The sequence below is a fragment of the Octopus bimaculoides genome, chromosome 3 (genome assembly GCF_046866305.1).
Source record: "Octopus bimaculoides isolate indiv1 chromosome 3, ASM4686630v1, whole genome shotgun sequence".
Classification (NCBI taxonomy): domain Eukaryota; kingdom Metazoa; phylum Mollusca; class Cephalopoda; order Octopoda; family Octopodidae; genus Octopus; species Octopus bimaculoides.
In genome coordinates this window covers 18,986,479-19,009,046 of record NC_142930.1, presented here as the reverse complement: position 1 = coordinate 19,009,046, position 22,568 = coordinate 18,986,479, and the positions used below count along the sequence as shown (strand labels likewise).

Sequence of the window (22,568 nt, the reverse complement as noted above, 5' to 3'; positions counted from 1 at the left end):
ATTTTGTGCTTGTGTCACTTAAATTTTCTTCTAAATAATACATCCAATTTCAGTAACTCTTTAATCGCAATATACATAATGATTTCTCCTGAAATGATCATTAATATTTTTTTTTTTTTTTTTTTTCATTTCTTTAAAGCATGTTTTCATGTCTGTAGTTTGTTGCATCGAGTCATTTTATGAATTATTTTCCTCATTTTGGTATATATAAATATGTTGGGGTTTTTTTCTATAGATACCAGAAGACATCTGCTGCCATGAAGACTGCTTCTGAGAAAACTACATCTGCCATTTCAGTGCTTGGTGCTTCAGTAAGCAAAAAATTTGATGAAATGAGGTAACATTTGTTTCTACAATACATAACAATTATTAAAAAGTATCTCCATATACAATGAATTGTATTGTACACCAGTTTCTAAATTGTTTTGCTAAGAATAGAAACAAGAAATAAATGTTCTGTTGTCTATGTTGGATAATCTAATAGAATAAATGCTTAACGGACATTAAATGATGATGATGTTGGATATGTTATATATGTTGGATATGTGTAACAGAAGATTATAAAAGATATTGTTTGTCTGTGATCTTTGCATATGATGTATGTTTCATGTTTTTTTTCTGATTTATGCCTGTGTGTGAAGGCATGTTAAATTAAAAGTGAAAGAAAAAAATTATATCATTTTCTTCAGATTAGAATGTTTTAAATTTCATTGTGACAAGGGCAGAGTTTAATCTTTTGTATTAATATTTAATGAGATATTAAGTCCTTTCACTTATCTAAGGACTAGTCCTTAACTCTGGTTTCTGTACTACTAAATAATAAGAGCCAAACCTACTCCAAGAAAGGACACCAATTCATATTAAATATTCCGTTTATAGCAAGGTGGGACACACATAAGAAAGAAGAAAGCAAAGGACCACTGATGAGGTCACAGAAGTGTGATGAAAGAACTCTGGCCGAAATAGGATTAATGTAATGTAATGTAATATAATGCTGAAGCAAATTAACACCAAATATACAGTGCGTGTGTTTTTATTGGTTAAACTGGCAATATGACCATCCCCAAGTACAACAACATCATATTAAATAAATTTCTCACAAATGCTGGTCCTTTTTTTAAAAAAAGGTAGGCAAATTGAAGCTCATGCTCAAAATAATCTGTTGAGAGTCATTGAAAATATATGCAATGGATTTGAAATTTTGTCTCTACTAGAATATATGAACCTTAATAACACCAAACATTGATAGAAGTTGTTAATGGTATTTCAGCTTATTGTTTTATCACTCTAAGCTAGTAACTTGGATTAATGCTTATTAACTTCCCAGCTAAAGAATTAATTTGAATCTTGTCATCAATGTTACTCTTTAATGAACTTGCTCTAAGTAAGTATAGCTTGTTACTGAAAGGACTTGTTTCCTTGTGTTGTAGTGCTTATTCAAATCTAGCACCATCCCATAAGTTCCATCATGTCGTTTGACACACTATATGACTACAAACACCATCTTATGTAACTGAAAATTTTAAAAATATTCTCTTGCAAAAATTGGTTGAGCACCATTGCACACGCTGTAAAGTGGTTGGCATTAGGAAGGACATCCAGTCAAAGAAACCATGCTAAATCAGATTGGAGTTTAGTGCAGCACCCTGGCTTGCCAGCTCTAGTCAAATCATCCAACCCATGCCAGCATGGACAACAGACGTTAAATAATGATGATCAGTTGATTTTGTTTTTGTCTGATTGATCTGCTGTATTTCCTGTTGAATTTTATTATTTCAGAAATTCTCAGACATTCAAGACAGTGGAAGAACGAGTGGAGAATGCTTACACTAATGTAAAGGTGAGTCCTACTTGCTAGTTAGCGCTTTCTGAATTTTTTTTTCTTTTTTTGTCTGAATTAGGTTAAACTTTATTTAAAACAAAGGAAATAAAGAAAATATCATATTAAACAGAAATACCAAAAATATACAGATGAATTTTTATTACTTACATTAAAACATTCACAGATCTACAGCTAGAGGCAGGCAGCACCTACATTTTCTACATATTACTGTTTTATCTGTAATGATGATTACATACATATAAATGATAACTCTTTCCCTTTTTTTCTAATCTCACACTCCTTTTCATGTGGTTTTTATACATAGGGTTAAAGAATTTTATTAGAGAAAGAAAGATTAGAACTCAGCCTTTTTCAGTTTGGTTTAACCTCACATCTTTTTCAACACTCAAGCAGAGGACATAATTAGACTGAAGTGATTTGGTTGTTTATGAACATTTGGGTGCTGCCTGCTATTCTTGACTTGGTCAACTTTAACCCTTTAGCGTTCAGATTACTCTTTCAAATGTAATACTTATTTATTCACATTATTTTGAAATAAACAGTCACGTCATCGAAGTCTCAAAGTCATGAGAGAATTCTCATGACTTTGAGACTTTGATGATGTGACTGTTTCTTTTTGAAATGACATTATCGGATAGGTGTGAGAGGCTTGATCTGGCCAGTTTGTACATAAAACAGGTAAAATATTTGGGCCTGATGTGACCAGTTTAAATGCTAAAAGGGTTTTTTTTTTTTTTTTTTTTTTCTCCTATTTTCCTTGCTTGAGCTGCTTATCAAAATTAGAATTAAGCCTATTATTGGTGTATTTGTAAGTTTGTTTACTCTGTCCTGAAATTTTACTAACCATGCATATTCTGTTTAGACTTCAAAGTCAATTGAGAATTTAAAAGATAAATTGGTGAGTTCCAGCTGTTTGTAAAGTTGTTGTTGTGCTGTAGTAGTAACTATTGAGTTGTCACCAAAGAGTATGTTTTGTCACTTCGTACTGTTTTAGTTATTATATAATGCATGTTATTTTGCTTTGATTGTTGTCAATTTGAATCCTATGAATTCTATATTATTTCATCCGTGTTGGAGAGATGAAAGGTTAAGTAGACATATACAGAAGTTGAAATATAGAGTAATGAGCTCAAGATTAGATTTTTTTTTCCACTATTTTTTTTTTTCCACGATTCTGATTCTGATAATGAGGTGATTTGTGAGTTACTAATGAGATACATAATCTGAATGCGTAATGATTTGATCATGTTTTGTGATTTCTTATGTGGATATAAGGCTTCAGGTTATTAAGCAAAGAGGGTGGAGTTTTGTGCTGTTGATGTCCTTCATTAAGAATGTATGTGTAACGAAAACCAATTAAAACTGAGTAGACTTGGTTTTTACTAGGTATTGAGATATACATTTCTTGGGGTTAAAAAAAAACTAAAAAGACAGTGATATTATAATAAGATTTAAGAAATTTAGTTGTTAAAACAGTTTTCATTCAATATAATTTAATGATCTGTAAATAAAGTGTTCAGACTTGTCAATAAGGAGTTTAAATTACTGACTGGACAATCTGTTGGTTTCTTCACTGTAAACTTATGAGTCTGTGCCCTTTTCAATTGTACTATGTTGTACCTGTTCAGTAGTTGAACAGTTAAAAAACAGGGCGATAATAACTCGGTAGGTATTAGAGTGCTAAACTAAACAAAAAATGATGAGATGTTTGCTGATACTCACTCCTAGAATCAAACTCTTTCACACATTAACAAAATAATCAACATTGACTTCCTTATGAAGGAATATTAAAATAAAAGCCAACATGACCTTTTCCAACTGAAAAATAGTTTTAATCATGGTACAAATAATTGTTTCTGCACAGTCACCTAACTACTTAACTGTCTTAAACTCATTCTTTACTCTTTACTCTTGCCTATACTATGTTTAACTTTTCTTCTCATCCATTGCAGTATCTTGCACTTCTTACTGCTCATGTTCATTCTAGTTATTTCTCTTATTTCTTTACACATTCTTTACTTCCCCACTGTAATATCTACACTTTCGTGTTTTATTGCTTTCTCAGTTTTAGTGTCCTACTTTCTTCACTCTTAGTTACACTTATTTTCTTTCTTTCGTGGCTGTGTAGTGTGAAGTTTTCTTCCTAACCACATAGTTTCAGGTTCAGTCCCACTGTGTGGCACCTTTGGCAAGTCTTCTATAGCCTTGGGTCTACCAAAGCCTTGTGAGTGGATTTGGTAGATGGAAACTGAAAGAAGCCCTTTGTGTGTGTGTTTGTTCCTTACCAGTGCTGGTGTGTTTGTGCCCCCATAACTTAGCAGTTTGGCAAAGGAAGTTAATAGAATAAATACCAGGATTAAAAAGATAAAAATAAGTACTGGGGTCAATTCATTCTACTAAATATTATTCAAAGCAATGCCCCAGCATGGCTACAGTTTAATGACTAAACCAATTAAAAAAAAAAAAAAAGATGAAAGAAATAACTTCTTAAACTTTGCTAAAGGCAACCTCTCAAGTAAAGCAGGTTATCAACACTATAATCAGTACAGTGCAGTGTGCAAAGAAGTCGGGAAGATAATCTATCTGATGCTAGCAACATAGAAATATTTATCCTGTTCCATCACAAATACTGGTTCTAGGTACTAAATATAAGAACACTGCCAAACAGTATAATTCCTACAGAGAACCATTTATTGCATTTTATTTTGATAGGGTATGCATGATGTTTAAAGAGTTTTGTCAAACAGTCATAAATTGTGATTTGTGAAGTCAGCATGATGTGTAATTTGTCCTGGTTGAACTGAGACATACAACTTTGTGCCCTACTTGGTAACACAAAAAAAAAAAAAAACTGCAGATGATATCAATTTATTATTTATTATTTGGTTACATAATACTACTCACCTTCTTTACCTCAACATCTATTCACTTATTTGTTTTTACCTCAGTAAATAAATATATAAGCTAATAGCATATTCTGCTATTGTAGAGTGCTAAATAAAATAGCCTTTAGTATTTACAAGGCATTGCCATATTATCTCAAATAAAAATATATAAACAAGCAATCGGTTAAGGATCTTTGCTTATTACCTCTGTGCCATTTACTCAAATCCTTAGAATCTTCCTTTTGTGATACACGCCACATCACATGACTCAGCCACATGTGGTTAGAGTAATTATATTCCTATTAATTTTTATTATCCATGCTGTCACAAAAAGTATTTTTGATTTTGAGAAAGAGAAAACTTGGCATTACATGTTAAATATATTGTTGAATACCAGATACAAGTTAGTTTTAAACCAAATTGTAAATTTTATAAATTAGAATTTTGCAATTACTTGAGTAATAAGTGAAATTTTACAGTTTCTGTTTTATGTAGCTCAAAAAATTTATAATGGTCCTTTACTCTTGAAGCAAAACTATATTATTTATCTCAAGCGCTAGTGTAGTCAGTTACTTGACCTTTCATAATCAGAGCTATTTATTAACAGGTATTAGTCTTCTCTTAACTGGGAATGAAAAAATATCAGACTTAGATTTAAAAGTTTATTTGGGGGCAAGACATTTGAAAAATTTACTTTGAGATACTTTTTTAACTTATGTGGTCCTTTGTGTTGATAAATATTTGGTTGAAATAAAGTTAAATTGTTTAATGTAAAGAGTTATGATATTGAAATATAATGCATAGACTGAGCAAAGAATATATAAAACAAAAGTAGTGTAAATAAAGAGTAGTACTAAAAAATAACAGACCAGAAAAACCTAAAGTATCATAACTTAAAGGAGGCACATAGCTTAGTGATCAGGGTGTTGGACTCCTGATTGTAAGACTGTGGTTTCAATTCTTAGACTGGGCAATGCATTATGTTCTTGTACAAAACACTTTATTTCACATTGCTCCAGTCCACTCAGCTGGCAAAAATGAGTAATCCTGCAATGGACTGGTGTCCCATCCAGGAAGGAGCATACATGCCAGAGAAACCAAGAAACTGGCCTTATGCTCCTTACAGAGTAATATGGACTAACCATAACCATTATAACTTAGATGGTGTTAATTTATATTGAATATATTTTGTCAATCATGAATTTTATACCTGTGAGGTGTAGGTAAAAATCTTATTGGCAGCTTGAGATACTTTCAGTTTTATAATGTAATTCTAGGTTTATGAGCTGGAGGATTGTGATAAAAATAAATTTAATATAAAGGAATCAAGAAGTTAGGGAAGAATCAATAGTAACATTTTTAGAACAGTTCAACATACCTGAACATATGAGTTACACAAAGCTTATTGCAGTCTTACTCTAGTTAATCAATATACCTCAGGTAGAAGTGTTGAAGGTGATACTTAGCAGTTTTGTCTTTTATGAGTTGTGCATTTTATGTCATTGAGTATGTCTAACATTGGTGTTACTAAGAGAAGGAATGGTGTGTTTGACAGATATTATATTTTATGTAGGTGGTTAATAAAAGAGTTTTAGTTGTGTACGTGAATGGAAATGGTGTTAACTCTGATGTCATTTGCATATGAAAGGTTATGTGGGATGGGGCGGGGCATGTAAGAAGGTGGTGTAGGTATGAGTAGAAGTGAGACTGGATATTTGCATTCCATTTATTACTGATTGTACATGTGTTGTAATTTACATAGGCTTGTTAACCTGAGAAATACTTCAACAGTCAGTGTTTTGTGTTATTCTTTAAGCGGGTGTTAGTATTTTACATATGACTAGATTGCTTGCCCCACAAAAATTTGGAGCTTAATTTGTCTAAACAAGCCACTCCCTACTGTCACAAAATGTAAAATCTAATGTTTTTTTTATAGCCGTAGTCACTCAGTAAGAAGGCCAAAATTGCATATAGTGAGATACTTTAACAATCTTTCTAATATACCATCTTTTAATACAAATCAGGAAAAAAAATAGGTTTCATAAGGAATTTATAGAACCAATTACTAAGTTAACTGGTATTTTTTGTTATTTTGTCTTTATTCACTCAATCTATCTGTTCATTCTGCAAGATTGTTGTAACTAATCTTTTGCCTGTTATTTCTAATAACAAGACACAAAATTCACTATTAAAATGCTTTTCTGTTGTATCAGTTTTTTTGTTTTGTTTTGTTTTGTTTTTTGTGTGTGTGTGTGTGTGTTTAGTGTTTGTTTGCTTACATATTCATGCATGAAATTATGTTGTTTAATATAATTCTTTTTTACAACACTGCCATCTCTGTTCTTGTTCTACAATACTGTCATCACTACTCTTTTGATTTAAGATGCCTTGGTAGCAAAAGGGTCAGCAGTTTACATCCATCATGCTACGCCAATATCAAAAACATTTAACTTTTTGTAGCCCTGTCCACAGTCAGTTTCTTTCTTTATTTAATTAATTTGAGTAGAGGAACAATGCATTTGACTATGGCAATGCTCAAACTGCAAATAGCTACAATGACTATTATATTAGCTTGAATGTTGGACTCAGATCTTTATTCCCTTTGCTAGACCCTTGTTAAAAGCTAGTGTTAACACACAGCTGCCTTGTTCTGTGAAAGCTGAAATAAATCCAGCATATTTTATCTACCATACGGAGACTGTCATTATACACAAATGTCTGTGTAAAAGATCCTGTATAAACTGAGTTCAAGCAACAGGATCCTCTTGCAACACTGTAATTCTTTATTGGTCCATACTTATCTGTAGTCTCTCAGTAGTTCATTCCCCACCCTGTCTATATTTCAATGAATTTTGATGTTGTAGAAGAAAATGAAACAGTTTTACTCCATGGCCCTTCTTATCTCTAACAATCACCACTTCCATATTGGTGTACATGCCTGTTTGCCTATCTATCTCTACCTCTACATATTAAATTGAAATTTTAACTATCATATGCTTTGCAACAGGTGTTTTCTACCCTTTTCCTTGTTTAAAGACTTATAATACACACATACACACACTCTTATGATTCTAAACTTTCTACACTGATAAAATATGCATTTCTGCACTCATTTAATTACTGCAGCTAGGTTGATGATGGAGGGGCAGTGCTAGAGAGCTGATGGATGATGGAAAAGACTTGAGGAGGAAATTAGGTGAAGGCTTCAGTTTCACTGAGATGTACACATCTTAAGTATTGCATATCACCAGTCATCCTGGTCCTTAATCATCTGTTCCATGAGGTTCAAGGTCCTGAGATCAGCCTTCACTGCTTTATCTCATGTCTTCATGGACCTCCCTCTTCCACAAGCTTCATCAAAGCTGTGGCATCCAGCCTTAGCTACTCCTAATTTTCCAATTTCATTGTGAAACATGGAAACGGGAAACTTTTAAAATCTCATATAGAATTGTTTTAAATTATGTGATTCCATCTTCAGGGTACCACTGAGGTGAAGCCATCAGAAGAGTTTTCAGCAAGTGTGAGTGAAATATTTTTTTAAAAAATGAAAAATCCCAAACCTAACCACACTTGTTTTCTGTTAGCTGTGTTACTACACCTTTTTCTGCTTCTCCTTTCTCAGCTGGTTCTGTTCAATAAAATAAGTATCAGTCAGTATATTATTAAGTCAATATAATTGACAGTTTCCTCCTGCACGAGTTCCTAACCTTGTGCCTACATACCCACACATCCTCATTTTATATATTAATCAATATGCTTGATAATGAGATTTTAGTACATTACAACTTACCTTTTTATTTAATATGTAGACAAACTTTAATCTGTCAATTCTGTCTTCTTATACTATTTTACATCCATATTTCTAACTTAGCACGACTAAAATAGCTTTTGTAATCTTGCTTACTATTAGGGCTTTTTTTTTTTTTAGTCTTCCTACCTCTCTTCCTTAGACATTAAAATAGGTATAAAGCCAGTTTATCAGCCAGCCAGACTGATTCAAACAGGGGTTTGAGCCATTGCCAAGGGATACTATATAACTGTTATAGTAGTAGAAAGAATCAAACTTCAAATGACATGGTCTGCAACTTTAACCTCACTGCTACTATCCTTTTTAATCCACGTATAACTTCTTTATAGAATACCTCATTTAATATTTTTCATTAAAAAAAAAAAATGCTTACTTTACTTATGTACAAGAAAGTTCAAACAGTACTATTTTTATATATTGCTTTTTCTATTCAAGATGTCAGAAAATTATTACTGTTGTCATATTTGCACTCACTTTGTGCTAGTCTTTTTTATATATCTCTTTACATTTGTTAATTAAACAGTATTTTTTTTTTCTTCTTCGGAAGTGTGTGTTTATGCTCATATTCATGAAGGTGATTGTGCTTATATTCATTGTGTAAATGTGTTTGAAAATATTGAAAACTGAAATAGCTTCTTTCTGTTTTTAATAGTTAATCAGCAGATATCATGATTATACCTCATGATTATGATGAAAATAAACAAGCTTATTGTGTGATGTAATTATTGCTCACATTCTATTGTTCTGTTTTCTAACGGAATTAGATGCACAGTCGATGACCTGGTGGTAATGGAATTATCTGAATGGCATGAATTTCTTGTCATTACAATGACCATCTAATCTCTGATAAATAACAACATTATTTGTACTACAAAAAACCTCCAAACAACATAGGTTAGCTGAGAGGATGTAAGACCTGTTCAGAGTGACATATATCAAAAAATACCTCGGACCTACTACATATGCGTATGCACACTTACTAGTGATGGCCCCTCCATGTGGTTGCTTGGCTTGCTAAAATTAACAGCCAAATTTCCCTCAAGTCAACTTCATCAATGTAAAAAAAAAAGGACACATTGGATAATGTAGGCATATATACACTATGCCTGAGAAAAAAATAGGTTTATATTGGCTGGAACATTCTTGAAGATCTGTCACCCCAGTCAGGACTGAACTAGAGCTAAGCAATACACAAACACACACATTAGCATTCACATGTACAGTAATACTCTATACATTTCTTTCACTAGTACTCACATACTTATCATCATCATCATCATCATTATTTAATGTCCACTGTTCCATGCTTGTGTAAGTTGGATGGAATTTTTTAGGCAGATTTTCTACAACCAGATGCTCTTCCTGTCACCAACCTTTACCTGTTTGCAAGTAAGGTAATATTCTCCCAGACCAGACATGTTTACACAGAAGATTGGAAACAAAGACACTGATTGCATGACTTTCATTTACAACTATCACGTAAAGTCAAGACAAGGAGACAATAATGTGCATGCACGCACACACACACTATGGTTTTTTTTTTTTTTTCATTTTCTCTCTACTAAATCCACTTACAAGGCTTTCCCAGCCTCAAACTATAGTAGAAGACACTTGCCCAAGGTGCCACACAATGGGACTGAACTTGAGACCATGTGGTTGGGAAGTAAGCTTCTCACCACATAGCTATGCCTGTGTGTTATAGTTTATATAAAAGCAATAGGTTGTGTTAATATATTGTTAGATTACTAGTTAATAAGACTCAAGTTCAAATTTATGATAAGTGTTTTGTTACGTGTTAGGACAGCATAGTTAATTCTATAGAACTAAGTTCACATAACCAGGGAATTGGCACTTATTTCTTCACTGTCACCAAAACAGATTTATCTCTCATCTGTATTATGCTAAACATCCACTGCCGTTCAATGAGCATGGGTTGTGGAGCACAGCTTGGCAACAAGGCCACACTTCAGTCTTTGGCAGACCACTATGAGTGTATACTCTCTGATTCCAAGCAGATGTGTGCAGTTTTTCAATGGCACTTTGCCAGATTGTTCACAAGAAGTGATAAAATGGAAATGATGGGCTTCAATCTTACCTCAGTGACCTGCTGTTGCTATTGGCTAAACATGCAGATTAGTATGTAAAAAAAAAAAAAAATCAGCTGTTGAAGTAGCAGACATGTTGAACAACTAACTGTATGATAGATAAATTGCCAAGACTGGACAGTCTGTTGTATGGACTTATTATTACATGTCTGACTTCTTTGTTGTCTTGGCAGCTGTCTATTGCAATTGGTAGTAGATTGGAAGCATTCCAAATTTTGTGAACTGGTGATGCTGTTGAGGAAGAATCTGAACAAGAGAGAATAGTGGAGACCTTCAAACCCATAACTCTGCTCATCATAAAGTAAAAGATTTTAGTTTAAGATGCTTGTCAGTAACAGTTTAAGCCAGAGATGCAGACTTGTGCAACCCCCAGTTGATCAATCCACAATAATTTGTACTTCATGAAATAAAATATAATGTTAGCCGCAGTAGATCTGGCTTTGGTAAGTTTCTAATCAATTTAGATTAGTGTGAAGCAGATGATAGGATCAACCCTCCTACCTGGCAGTTTTCCTAAGCAGAGATGGTTTTGATCTCATTTACAGAGGCTGAATCACTACAATGTGCAGTGTCATCTGTGCTGTTGTCAAATTTAAATAGTCACCTACCAGAAGTGTTTCGTATCACATGCACACTTTGCCAAGGCTGCCTTCTCTCATCCCTTCAGTATATTTTACCTCCAGTGCCAAAGTATGTTGAAGATGTTGAGGGCAACCTGCTTGAACTGGGATATGAAAGACCTATTTTTGGATGTGCAGACAACATGAGATGGGAATTGAGGTGGTCAATAGCTGTAGACATCATGGTGCTGACACACTGGGTTTAGTCATGGTCAGTACCATTGTGGAGGAGCAGTCGGAGGCATTGGGAGCATGCATTACCCAGGGCAAGGAAAAAACTTCTGTTACTGGTTGAAGACCTTAACTTGCCAGTGCATTTACTTGTTGAAAATAAATTCTACAAGCATAGCCATCTTGAAACCACCAGCAACTGTGCTTGTCTGAGATACATACAGAGTGGAAAGATTATCTGGCACACATTCGCTCAGTGTTTATGCATTGCTGATTTGTGGGTTATGTTGAACAGCTGTTATCAACTGAGTCTACCATGAAAATCAGCCCCTCATCTTCCTTTGGCGGGAGGGGTAGTATTCCTTGGCCGCATTTCCATGGCAAAGGGAGTTGTGTAATGGGATATGGTTGGAAGTGTTTTTCTTCTCATACGAAACCCTAATCAACTACAAGTAGCACTTTAAGGAAAAGGTAAGAGCAGAAAGGGAGGTTGTATGAAAGGTCCAAGAGAGTGACAAAATTAGCATAACTAAATGGACCCACATGAACTCTGCCACCTTGTATGTAGTTTCATAAGAACTGAAAGAAAGCACTTGTTTTAATGTGTCAAGCTAATCCCAAATTGCATGTGAGGTGCCTCAAATTACCCTAAGAGTGTAAAAGCGCTCATTACATTCTTGGAGTGGTTGCCATTAGGAAGGGCATCCAGCTGTAGAAGACCATACCAAATTAGACTGGAGTCTGGTGCAGCCTTCCAATATGCCAGTATGGACAATGGACGTTAAATGATGATGGTTCTCTCCTCACTCATATTTTAAGAATCTTTCTTGTTCCTATTATGTTAATCTGTACTGTTATTACTATTCCTTATTATTTGATTATTAATGTACTTTTTTGAATGAAGTAAATACTCTACTGCTTCTTTTCTCTTATGTTACTTTGTATTTTGCCTTTATATTATCCCTTTCTTGGGCTCTTGTGAACAATAAAAAAATTGTTGTTGGACTACAGTTTGGTATTAAAATAATTGTAACTTAGCTTCAAGTTTTATTGATGTTATTTCATTCATAATAGGCGCAGGCATGGCTCTGTGGTAAGAAGCTTGCTTCCCAACCACATAGTTCTGGGTTCAGTCCCCCTGCGTGGCACCTTGGGCAAGTGTCTTCTACTATAGCCTCAGGCCGACCAAAGCCTTGTGAGTGGATTTGGTAGATGGAAGTTGAAAGCAGCCTGTCATATATATGTATATGTATGTATATTTTATGTGAGTATGTGTTTGTCCCCCACCATCACCTGACAACCAATGTTGGTGTGTTTACCTTCCTGTAACCTAGCAGTTCAGCAAAAGAGATTGATAAAATAAGTACTAGGCTTACAAAGAATACGTCTTGGGGTCGACTGCTTCGACTAAAAACCCTTTAAGGTGGTGCTCCAGCATGACCACAGTCAGGATGACTTAAACATGTAAAAGAATAATAATTTAATAGATTGTGGGACATAAAAATACAGTACTAGTGTAAAAGTGGTGAAAAAATAATGGAACACACACAAAAGCAACAGAACCAGTTTATAAGTGATGCTGTTGCACAAGTATAGATGTGTGTGTGTGTGTGAATATTTATACACTGCAGACATGGCTGTGTGGTATAAAGTTTGCTTCCAACCACATGCTTCTAGGTTTAGTCCTAATGCATAACACCGTGCAAGTGGATTTGGTAGGTGCAAACTGAAAGAAACCCATTGCATATATGCATATGTATGTGTGTGTTACAGTTTCTTTGCTTTGACATTGCATGCTAGTAGTAAACTAGTGTCACCATAATGCAAGTGGTGTCCTTAATTTCCAATATTCTGTTTATGCTGGTCATGGGTAAATATTACCTTACTTGGAGACAGGTGAGGGTTGGTGATAGGAAGAGCATTGAGCCATAGAAAATCCACCTCAATAAACTCTGTCCAACTGATTCAAGCATGGAAAAGTAGATGTTGAAATGTTGATGAGGATGATGTATATATGTATATAATACAATCTTTCATTTTCCATTTTCAGTCTCGAGTGAAAGGTAGCAAATCCAACCAGAGCCTCAATGAAAGTTTCCAGGCATCCAGTGAACCAAGTACTCCCCGATCAGAGGACAATCCTCCTCTGCCCGAAGAAAAGGTGCCCCTGTAGACATTGAACTTCAATAGCAGAGCTTTTTATTTCCATGAACATTTTACTTTTTCTTCCTCCTCTGTATTCCTATTACAGTCTGGTTTTATTCCAGTCTATTTCTCAAAACTTTTTTTTTTTTTTCTTTTTTGGAGACAATTGCTTCCAGTTCACTAACCAAGATGAAAGCTTTGGTTGTATCATGCAATATGACTGAAGATATTTTTAACAAAAAATATTTTAAATAGTTTTAACTCCATCCCTAAAGAAAGTCAAATTTAAAAAAGAACATGACATATTTCCCAATATTTCATTTAGCTAGTTTTAGTGATCATTAAAAAAAAAAGCATATAGATACATATAATAATACTACTACTAATAATAATAATTATAATTTTTTTTTTATCATTCTTCCATATAATCTCTTTAGCCTTTTCTTGTGACGGATTAACTTTTTGGCATATTTATGCTGATGAACATATCTTTCTTGGCAGTTTTGCAACACTGACCCTCTTTTCCTAGACTTAATGTCTTGGTATGATTGTAAATTGTCTGTTTATGTAGGGATGTGTATAGCAAAAGGCATAAATGGTTGCCACTGGAGTTTATCTTTGGCTCCAAAACACTTTACTAACCATTGCTCTGTGCTAACACATTAAGTCAGCTTATTGATGAAGGATGAAGGATGAAGGATGAAACTTCAATTTAGATACTGTTGATGATGGTGATAATTTTCATAACAATGGTAATGAGAATAATGATAATGATGGGTGTTGATGAAAATGATGAAGGTGATGATAATAAATGGTAGAAAATGATTTCACTTGTTTGTTTAATATGTTTCTTTTTATTTACTGTCTTGAATATTTTCAAACAATTTTATGTGTGTGTGTGTGTACTTGTACACATATATTTAATGTTTCTGACATAATGACAGCATTTATAGATTGTGTACAGTTAATATTAGTCAAAGATTTAATAGAAAAAGGTACTGAATGTTTTATAAATGAATAGAATAATCATTAAAAAAAAGCATTCATTAATTACTAAGTTCAACATTTTTTAATGGAACATGCTCTGTTTGTGTTATATCCTTATGGATAAATGAATACACTGCAACAGTGTAATAACAATATAAACAAAACAAACAGCAATAACCACACTGAACATAACAATCTTTTAAGAACCAACAATCAACATGCTAACTCAAACTGTAAGCTTTGAACTCCAACCCGTCTGCTTTCTTTTTCTCATGCTGGTTCTACAGGGCTCTTATTACTTTTGGTATTGGTACATCGAATATTTCACAGAATACTTCCATAGGAATGTCTTCCTGATCTTCCTTAGTTGGTTTATATGTCTCTTATGTTCACCGTGTGACCCTTTAATGAGATGCATCATCTTCCCAGCTTTCTTTACTGTTTCTATAGGTTTTGAAATGCACTTTATCACCTATTTCGACATATTTCGTTGGCTTTTTCATATTTCCTTTACGTCTTTTTTCTCTGGTAATAGCTTATCAAAGGTGGGTTTAACCCTTTTGTTACCATATTTCTTTTGAGATGCTCTGTGTTTCTTTCAATTAATTTTTAATATAACCAAGAATTTAGTAAAATAACTTAGTTATCATTAAGCTAGTGTTAGGAACATAAATTGTGACTAAGGTTTGATGGAAGATTTTAATTCAAAACTTATGGAAACAAGACATTTGTACTCGGAGCTAGGGCCGGTTTCAGCCGGGTCGGTAACGAAAGGGTTAATTATCTTTGCTCTAACTCTGCAACCCTCGTGTTCAGCCTCGAGATGATGGCTGAGCACCATTCTCACAGTCAACACTCAAGAAGCAGAGCCAGATCTCATTGCCACCTCTAATAGATTTACTAAGTCCCTCTCTACACTATTTCTATTCTTAGCTAACTCCCTACTAAATCTAACCAACTCTTTTTTTTTATGGCTCTTTTGAGGGCATACCAACTTTTGTTATTAATAATGGTCCCTGTCAATGCCCTCATCACTAACTGTCTAATCTGACTCCTGTAGGCTTCATAGGTCAGTAGTGACTTATTTAGCTTCCAGTAGCCAGATCCCTGTCTAGTCATGCTATCTACGTACAGCTTACAGGTCACCAGTTTGTGATCACTGTAGCTGACAACGGTATCACTTACTCAGAATGCTACTATTTATATGTAGTGGTCCAATCTGTTCTCGCCAGGGGGCATCGTACTCTCACACAACAGTTTACTTCCTCTGAAAACTATTCTATAACTCGATGGACTAAACTATTGAGAGTAGATAAGTTTTTCTGTGAGTGACAGCATAGTGGCTGACGTGGGGCTAAACAATAACATGTATATAATAACCAGTTAGCAACATTGCATTTTATATCTCTAAGATTGACTTTTAAGTCTCAAGGATCCATTATATATTTAGCTGTAAATTGATTCAATGGGATGAAGTACAGCAGTTCACTGCTGCAAGTAGTGGAAACATTGAGAAATTAACAAGTATTGATTGAATTTAGTTACTTCCATGACAAAAGCATGCATCAGACTGGTATCTTATTCAATAAGAGACAATGCAGTGCCAGTGATAGTTTTATGTATTTTTCAGGCTACACCTTAACAACTTAGCCATTTCTAACTCACAACCATTTTGTGGTATGTGGAACCCAATTGTTCTTAGTTCAGTGTTTTGGAAAAGACTTAATCTCTCATTAGTCTGGTGGTCATAAAATAAAAACCATTCAGAGCCTCAGCTCATTACTTTTAGCCATGGGTGGTCCTTTGTAATTAATAATTGGTTTCCTCAGGCTCAGATCCATTCATGGATTACGGAAAGATGGCTGATGGCACCAAAATTATTGTTATTTCTATTAAGGTAACAAACTGGTAGAATTATTAGAGCATTGGAAAAAATTATTTGTGGTATTTCTTCTAGTTCTTTACATTTTGAGTTCAAATTCTGCTGAGATCAACTTTGCATTTCATTCTTTTGGTGTTGATAAAATTCCAATTAAGTACTAGGTTCAGTATAATTAACTTAGCTTCTTCTCTCAAAATTGCATGCCTTGTGCCTACATGGAAAGAATTATTACAATTATCTAAAACTTTGCAAAATCCAACCAATCTTAGGAATTATTAGAATCAATAACTTAAACAACATTCTTTGTATCCAACAAGTGATGAAATTTAAAACCAATACAGCTTCTTTAAAATTGCTTGCCAACAAAAGAACAAAAACATAATCATTCACTCACACACATCACACATGTATATATATCGCATGTTTCTGAATCACAAGGTAAACCAGCGTGTTATCCCTGCCTTTCAAAGTATTCAACAAGTAAAATGTAAATCTCACTTCAGATAAAATGATGGTCTGACACAAATTACTTTTTCTATTGTGAAGTTAAACTTGATGCTGCTAAACAATGAGTGATTTATCAATTTCACAATACAATCACTACTTACAACAATGACTTTCACTACTACATGATACCAAAGATTTAACCATCTCAGCTCTGGACAAAATGTAATATCAGTTGAAGGACAACAAACTATATTGACCTCTGGACTGATTGTCTATTACTCAATTAACTCATTCATTTACACTGCGTGTGTGTGTGAATGCTGTTACCATATCTTCATTAATATCTAAGCATAACAGTATGACATTGTTTATGTTCTGTTAATAAAAGTCTTACAGTTCTATCAGTTTTGATGTTTGGGCTCATAGAATGAAGAATGCCTTACTTGAAAAAGATGAATATTTGTAACAGAAAAAGCATCTGGTTACAGAAAATTTATTCTCAATAAGTCTCATCTGATCCATGCCAGATTGATAAAATGGACATAAGATGAAATAACATACTCTAAAGGTGAAATTAACAGTCTGCAAAATTTCATTAAAATAAATAAAGATGCACAAATCTGATAGTTTAAAGCTAGATATAAATGGCATGCACTAACACACATACAAAAAAAAAAGAGAAAGTGTATTAAACATTCTGATGTTTTAATAAAATAAAAAATCATGTTTATAGAACAATTTATTGTTTCTTGAAACATGAAAAAAAATCAGAATTTAGAACAAATGATTAACTGTTTTTTATCGATCAAACCATGAGGCAAAAAGTTAATATGGTTTTAATACTTGTGCACAAATGTTTGGTTGAGGAAGTTCCATTTTTAATGAGTATTCTATAGGATTAAGAACAGAAGAATACACAGGCAGATGTTTCAAAGAATGATTATGGACATATTTTGAATGAAAACTTCGGTCCCAAGCCATTACAAAAACATTTTAGAAAGTAAGCACTTTCAATTTTCTTCAACTGAAATATGCTCACTTTGAAGCATTATGTGTTTCATTTATAAATGAAGGAGTCTATTAAATTCAGTTGTTATGAGCTATGAAGAATGTATCATTCCAGGCTCTTTGTCTGAGAATAAGTGGTATTGCCTTTTTTAGCTGCAAGGCTAATGAGGTAGGAATGGAAATGAAAGAATGATATCAGGAAAGGGGGACAATGAAAAAAAAGTACAAATTTGAGGTACAAGGTGGAAAAGCAGCAGGAGTAAGTCAGAACTAGAGATGGAAAATAGAAAGACAAGATAGTATTGAAGATGTGGGGGGGGGGGGGGAGTAAAGAAAGTGGAAGACGATGCACACACCTAGAAGATTATTTAATAAAAATTTAACTGAAAATTATTAATAGAGTGTTAAAGAACTAAAAGTCTTTAATATTTAGGGGATTAAAATTTATGATTTCCTATTCAAAAACAAGAGTCCATTGAGAAAGATTTGGCAGCTATATTGAACTGGTCAATCAGAAACTCCTTCTATAACTTGAACACACAGGTAGTAAATTGGCAAGGCTGCTGAAATGTAGAACAAAATACTTAGTGGTATTTGTTCTGATGTCAATTTTGCCCTTCTGTCTTTTGAGTTGATAAAATAAAAGTACCTGTCCAAAATAGTTGATTGTGGTATTTGCACTGGCTCCCTTTTTAGCATTCAGATTATTCTGTCTAATCTAATGCTTATTTATTCACATTGTTTTGAATTAATTATGCATTACTTGTAGCTTTGAAATTTTGATGATGTGATTGTACATTATTAGAATGACATTTGTAGGGTAGGTGTTAGAAGTGAGATCTGGCCAGTTTGAACTTACAGGGTATGCCATAAAGAATCCTCGATTGATTTTTAGTCATACTTTTTAGTAAAAGGCATAAAAGCACGAGTTCTTTAGGATTTAATTAAATATGGTCATGTAACATATTAAGATATGTTTCATTCAATATGTTCACCTTTAACCTTCACAATCACCCAAAAACGGTCAAGAACAGAGTCACACAAATGCCAGACAACCTCTTCACTTAAACGATCCCATGACATGACTAAGGCTTTCTTCAGAGTGGTGATATTTTTGTAGGAAACTCTTGAAATATCCCTTTCTAGAATGGACCAAATAGCAAAGTCCATAGGGTTGACATCTGGACTGGAATGGGGCCACACATTCTTGTCCCAGAACCTGCTGAAATGGTTCCTGCACTTCTGCTGTGTCACATCAGACATATGAGGAGCACCATCTTGCATGAACATATAATTATCTCCAAATGTTTTGGTCACTCATCGCAAAACATTATCCTCCAACATTTTCATGCAAATTACCGAATTGACCTTCAATCCCTCTTTAATGAACACCAGAGATTTTCCACCATCAGATGCTGCCCAAACCATCACACTGGCAGGTTTCATTCATTGAAACACCTTCAGGAGCAGGCAGCATTTGACCTTGTGGCCAAAACCCTGTCATTCTGGGTGTTTGCTATACCTTCCATAGTCAATATTTTTTGTCCAACCAGAGGAAGACATTGTCACTTGTGCTTTGAATCTCCTCTGCCATTTTCTTGCACCTGTCCAATTGCTTTGCTTTAGAAGCAGCCAAAATTAGGTGTCAATATTGGAATTTTAATGACTTACAATTTAAGTCTTCATGCATGACCCATCATATGGTTGTCTGGGAGATATTGAGACTTTTAGCCATTTGCCTCATACTCTGCTGTGGATTTCATGACACGCTCTTTCAGATGACATTCACAAATTGTTTCATCCTTACGGATCATTTTCAGCTAGGAATGGTCTTGCTGTTGATTGAACCTGTCTTACTGAGCATTTCATGACATTATAGACTTATTTTGGGATCAACACCAACCTTTGAAGTCACATCTTTGGTGCTATGTCCTACCTTTTTCAGAGCTACAATCTCACTTCACTCGTTAGCTGCCATGTTGAAATGTTTTACTCACTGAATGTACATGAACAACTGAATGTCGAGGAGCACATTTTAATTATTTTTGTGCAATTTCAACTAAATTTAATAAAAGTCTTATTTAAATGGTTGAGAATTGTGTATGGCATATCTTGTAATACAGGTTGAATATTTCAACCAGATATGGCTGGTTTAAATGCTAAAAGGTTAAGCACTTATTTAGTATCAGTTTTCACCATATCAATTGCAACCTGGTCACTGACAAGGTTCCACTGAATCCTTGTAGAACCTTGTCAGTGAACAGGTCACAGTTGGTGTGGTGAAAATTTTGACACCAAATAAGAAGTGTTGAAGTGAAGTTAACAATTTTTGTGTATTTTGAAAGGTTGATGTGTTGTCTTCTAAGTTGTGTTTGTTTATATTTGTAGAATTTAGTTGAAATCATTCCACAGGTAAAATGTACAGTAGTCTTGTCAAAGATCTTGTGCACCCACAGGCGAAACTCAGAGTAGCAAGAGACTGACTCAACCAAAATAAAGGATATTATTAATCTCTACTATGGTATTGAGTACTTTATTTTCCAACAATTAACACTAAACAGATATGTATGTATGTATGTCATTATCATCATCTTTCAATATCTATCCTTCATACCAGCATATGTTGGATGATTTGATAGGATCCAACAAACCAGAGGACTGCATTGAGCTCCAGTGTCTGCTTGGTATGATTTCTTTGGTTGGAATCTCTTCTTAATGCCAACCACTTTACAGTGTCTTCGGTGCTTTTTTTTTTTATGACACCAGCATAAGTGAAAGTTATGAAGTAACTTACAAGAAAAAGAAGAAACCTTGAGAGGATGTGGTATTGAGAAGCTAAAGCATGGTAAAGGAAGAGATGCCTTGCCATAAAGGAGATAAACGGTTACTTCACATTATATAGGAGTTGGTGGCAGTAACTGAAAGAAGTTACAGAAGTTGGTGATGAGATTTTGGAACATACTGTCAAGGTACAAGAAGGTAAGTATAAGACAGAATACAGATTGAGGATGGAAAGTTGTGGGTGGATAAATTCATAGGAGTGTGAATGACAGATGGTTAAGGATTGGGGTAGAGTTTAATATAATGAATGATGTATAAAGGTGGAAATGTGGCTGATTGACGATAAATATCAGTGTGTAGAATAAAGTAAAAACAAAAATCTCAGGAAAGAGATAAGTGGCAATACAGGAAGGGTGAAGGGCAGCTGTATAATAATCCTGTATACAGACCAGAAAATAAGAAGGAAAAGGGAAAGAGAGATGTACAGGGACAGCAATGGAGGTCAGAGATACATAGTGGTGACTGGAGTGAGTGAGGAATAAAGGTGGGAGCAATGACAACAGATATGAGGGTGGGTAAGAAGTAGCTCAGAGGAGAGGGAGAGATACCTGAAAGTGCAGAAAGGGAGGTGTAGTGGAAAACTGAATGTGGGATAGATGTTAAAGAAAGTGGTTACAGGGAGAGGGAGAGGTAACTAGTAGCACCAAGAATTATGAGTAGATTCTGCTGTCATATGATTACAGCAGCTAAATAATGCACTTGTTAGAGACATTCAAAGGATGATTACACACACACACACACAAAATAGTAATAATGGTCGTAGCCATAATGTTTTTGATCATAGGTTGATTCTGTAAATTTGTCTGGCATTAATCAACGGCCCTTTCTTGTCTTATATTTTGTTCTTGTCTTATATATTTCATTCATGGCTGGTTTAAATGCTAAAGGATTAAGCACTTTTCACCATACCAATTGCAACCTGGTCACTGACAAGGTTCCACTGAATCCCTGTGGAACTTTGTCAGTGACCAGGTTGCAGTTGGTGTGGTGAAAATTTTGACACCAAATAATTATATTTCATTCAAAATGAATAATCAATATAAAGAAAAGTCACATGAGAAAACAAATTAAAATTTTCAGTGATACGACCATTAATGTGTTTCTGCAGATAATCGATCTTATGGTTACAACTTTTCTTAAATAAGCAAAACTTTGCATTGTGAATTTATTTTACAAACATAAGCTATAACAATACCAGATTAAATTTATTTATTTTTTGGCATGGGTGTAATTTAAACACTGAATGATGTGATAACTTCAAAGGACAAAGTAAGTATTCATTACCACTTTTTGGTTCCCCTACATTAATAACTTTTCCATTTGGTTTTTGCCTAGAATGAATCTCTGGATATTTTTCTAGTCTTTTAAGTTATTCACAAAAAAATCTATATACTGCTCAAATCATTTTGTTTAGCAGCATTAAAGATAGAAATTACGCATCGCTGAGAAGGTCGAATAAGATAGAAACATGTCCAGCGTTGTTCCCGTACAGCAAAGTACAGTCCACTCCCTCTCCTAAATACTCACTACATTTTTACATTTTTTTCGAGCGGAGCACCTCTTCTGTCTTTCCTGATCAGGATTGATCATTAATCTAATTATTAACGCATTTTATAACACAGATTGCGACGGAGTTTTGGAGTAGTTGTACTTGGAAGTATCACATCTTTTTTGGCAATCTTTCGTTATGACTTGCAGAACTGTCATTTGAATCAGTTGGTTGGATCAACGGGTTGTTTGTTAAGTTCCGTAAATTTTTTTTTATGGAAATTGATTCTGAAAAAAAAAGAAAGGATCTTTTTTAAAACGGGGGCCACATTTTTCAA

The 22,568-nt window shown here is 34.2% G+C and overlaps 1 protein-coding gene and 1 long non-coding RNA gene across 23 annotated transcripts in view; one reads left to right on the top strand and one right to left on the bottom strand.

The window, feature by feature from the left end:
• Nucleotides 1-14,402, top strand: part of LOC106876659 (tumor protein D53) — a 205,132-nt gene extending 190,730 nt beyond the window's left edge. For 7 of the 22 annotated variants that reach the window (XM_014925291.3, XM_014925290.3, XM_052966622.2 and 4 more), the window contains 5 exons: nucleotides 236-337; nucleotides 1,780-1,840; nucleotides 2,706-2,741; nucleotides 8,207-8,248; nucleotides 13,483-14,402. In XM_014925291.3, coding sequence (XP_014780777.1) covers nucleotides 236-337; nucleotides 1,780-1,840; nucleotides 2,706-2,741; nucleotides 8,207-8,248; nucleotides 13,483-13,605 — 364 coding nt within the window. In that variant the 3' untranslated portion in view covers nucleotides 13,606-14,402. The remainder of the gene's footprint in view (nucleotides 1-235; nucleotides 338-1,779; nucleotides 1,841-2,705; nucleotides 2,742-8,206; nucleotides 8,249-13,482) is intronic. The other 15 variants (XM_089348662.1, XM_089348655.1, XM_089348659.1 and 12 more) reach the window with 3 other exon arrangements.
• A 3,182-nt stretch (nucleotides 14,403-17,584) lies between these two features.
• Nucleotides 17,585-22,568, bottom strand: part of LOC149136466 (uncharacterized) — a 37,752-nt gene continuing 32,768 nt past the window's right edge. Inside the window, exon 2 of the long non-coding RNA XR_016240977.1 lies at nucleotides 17,585-22,518. This is a non-coding gene — a long non-coding RNA (uncharacterized LOC149136466). The remainder of the gene's footprint in view (nucleotides 22,519-22,568) is intronic.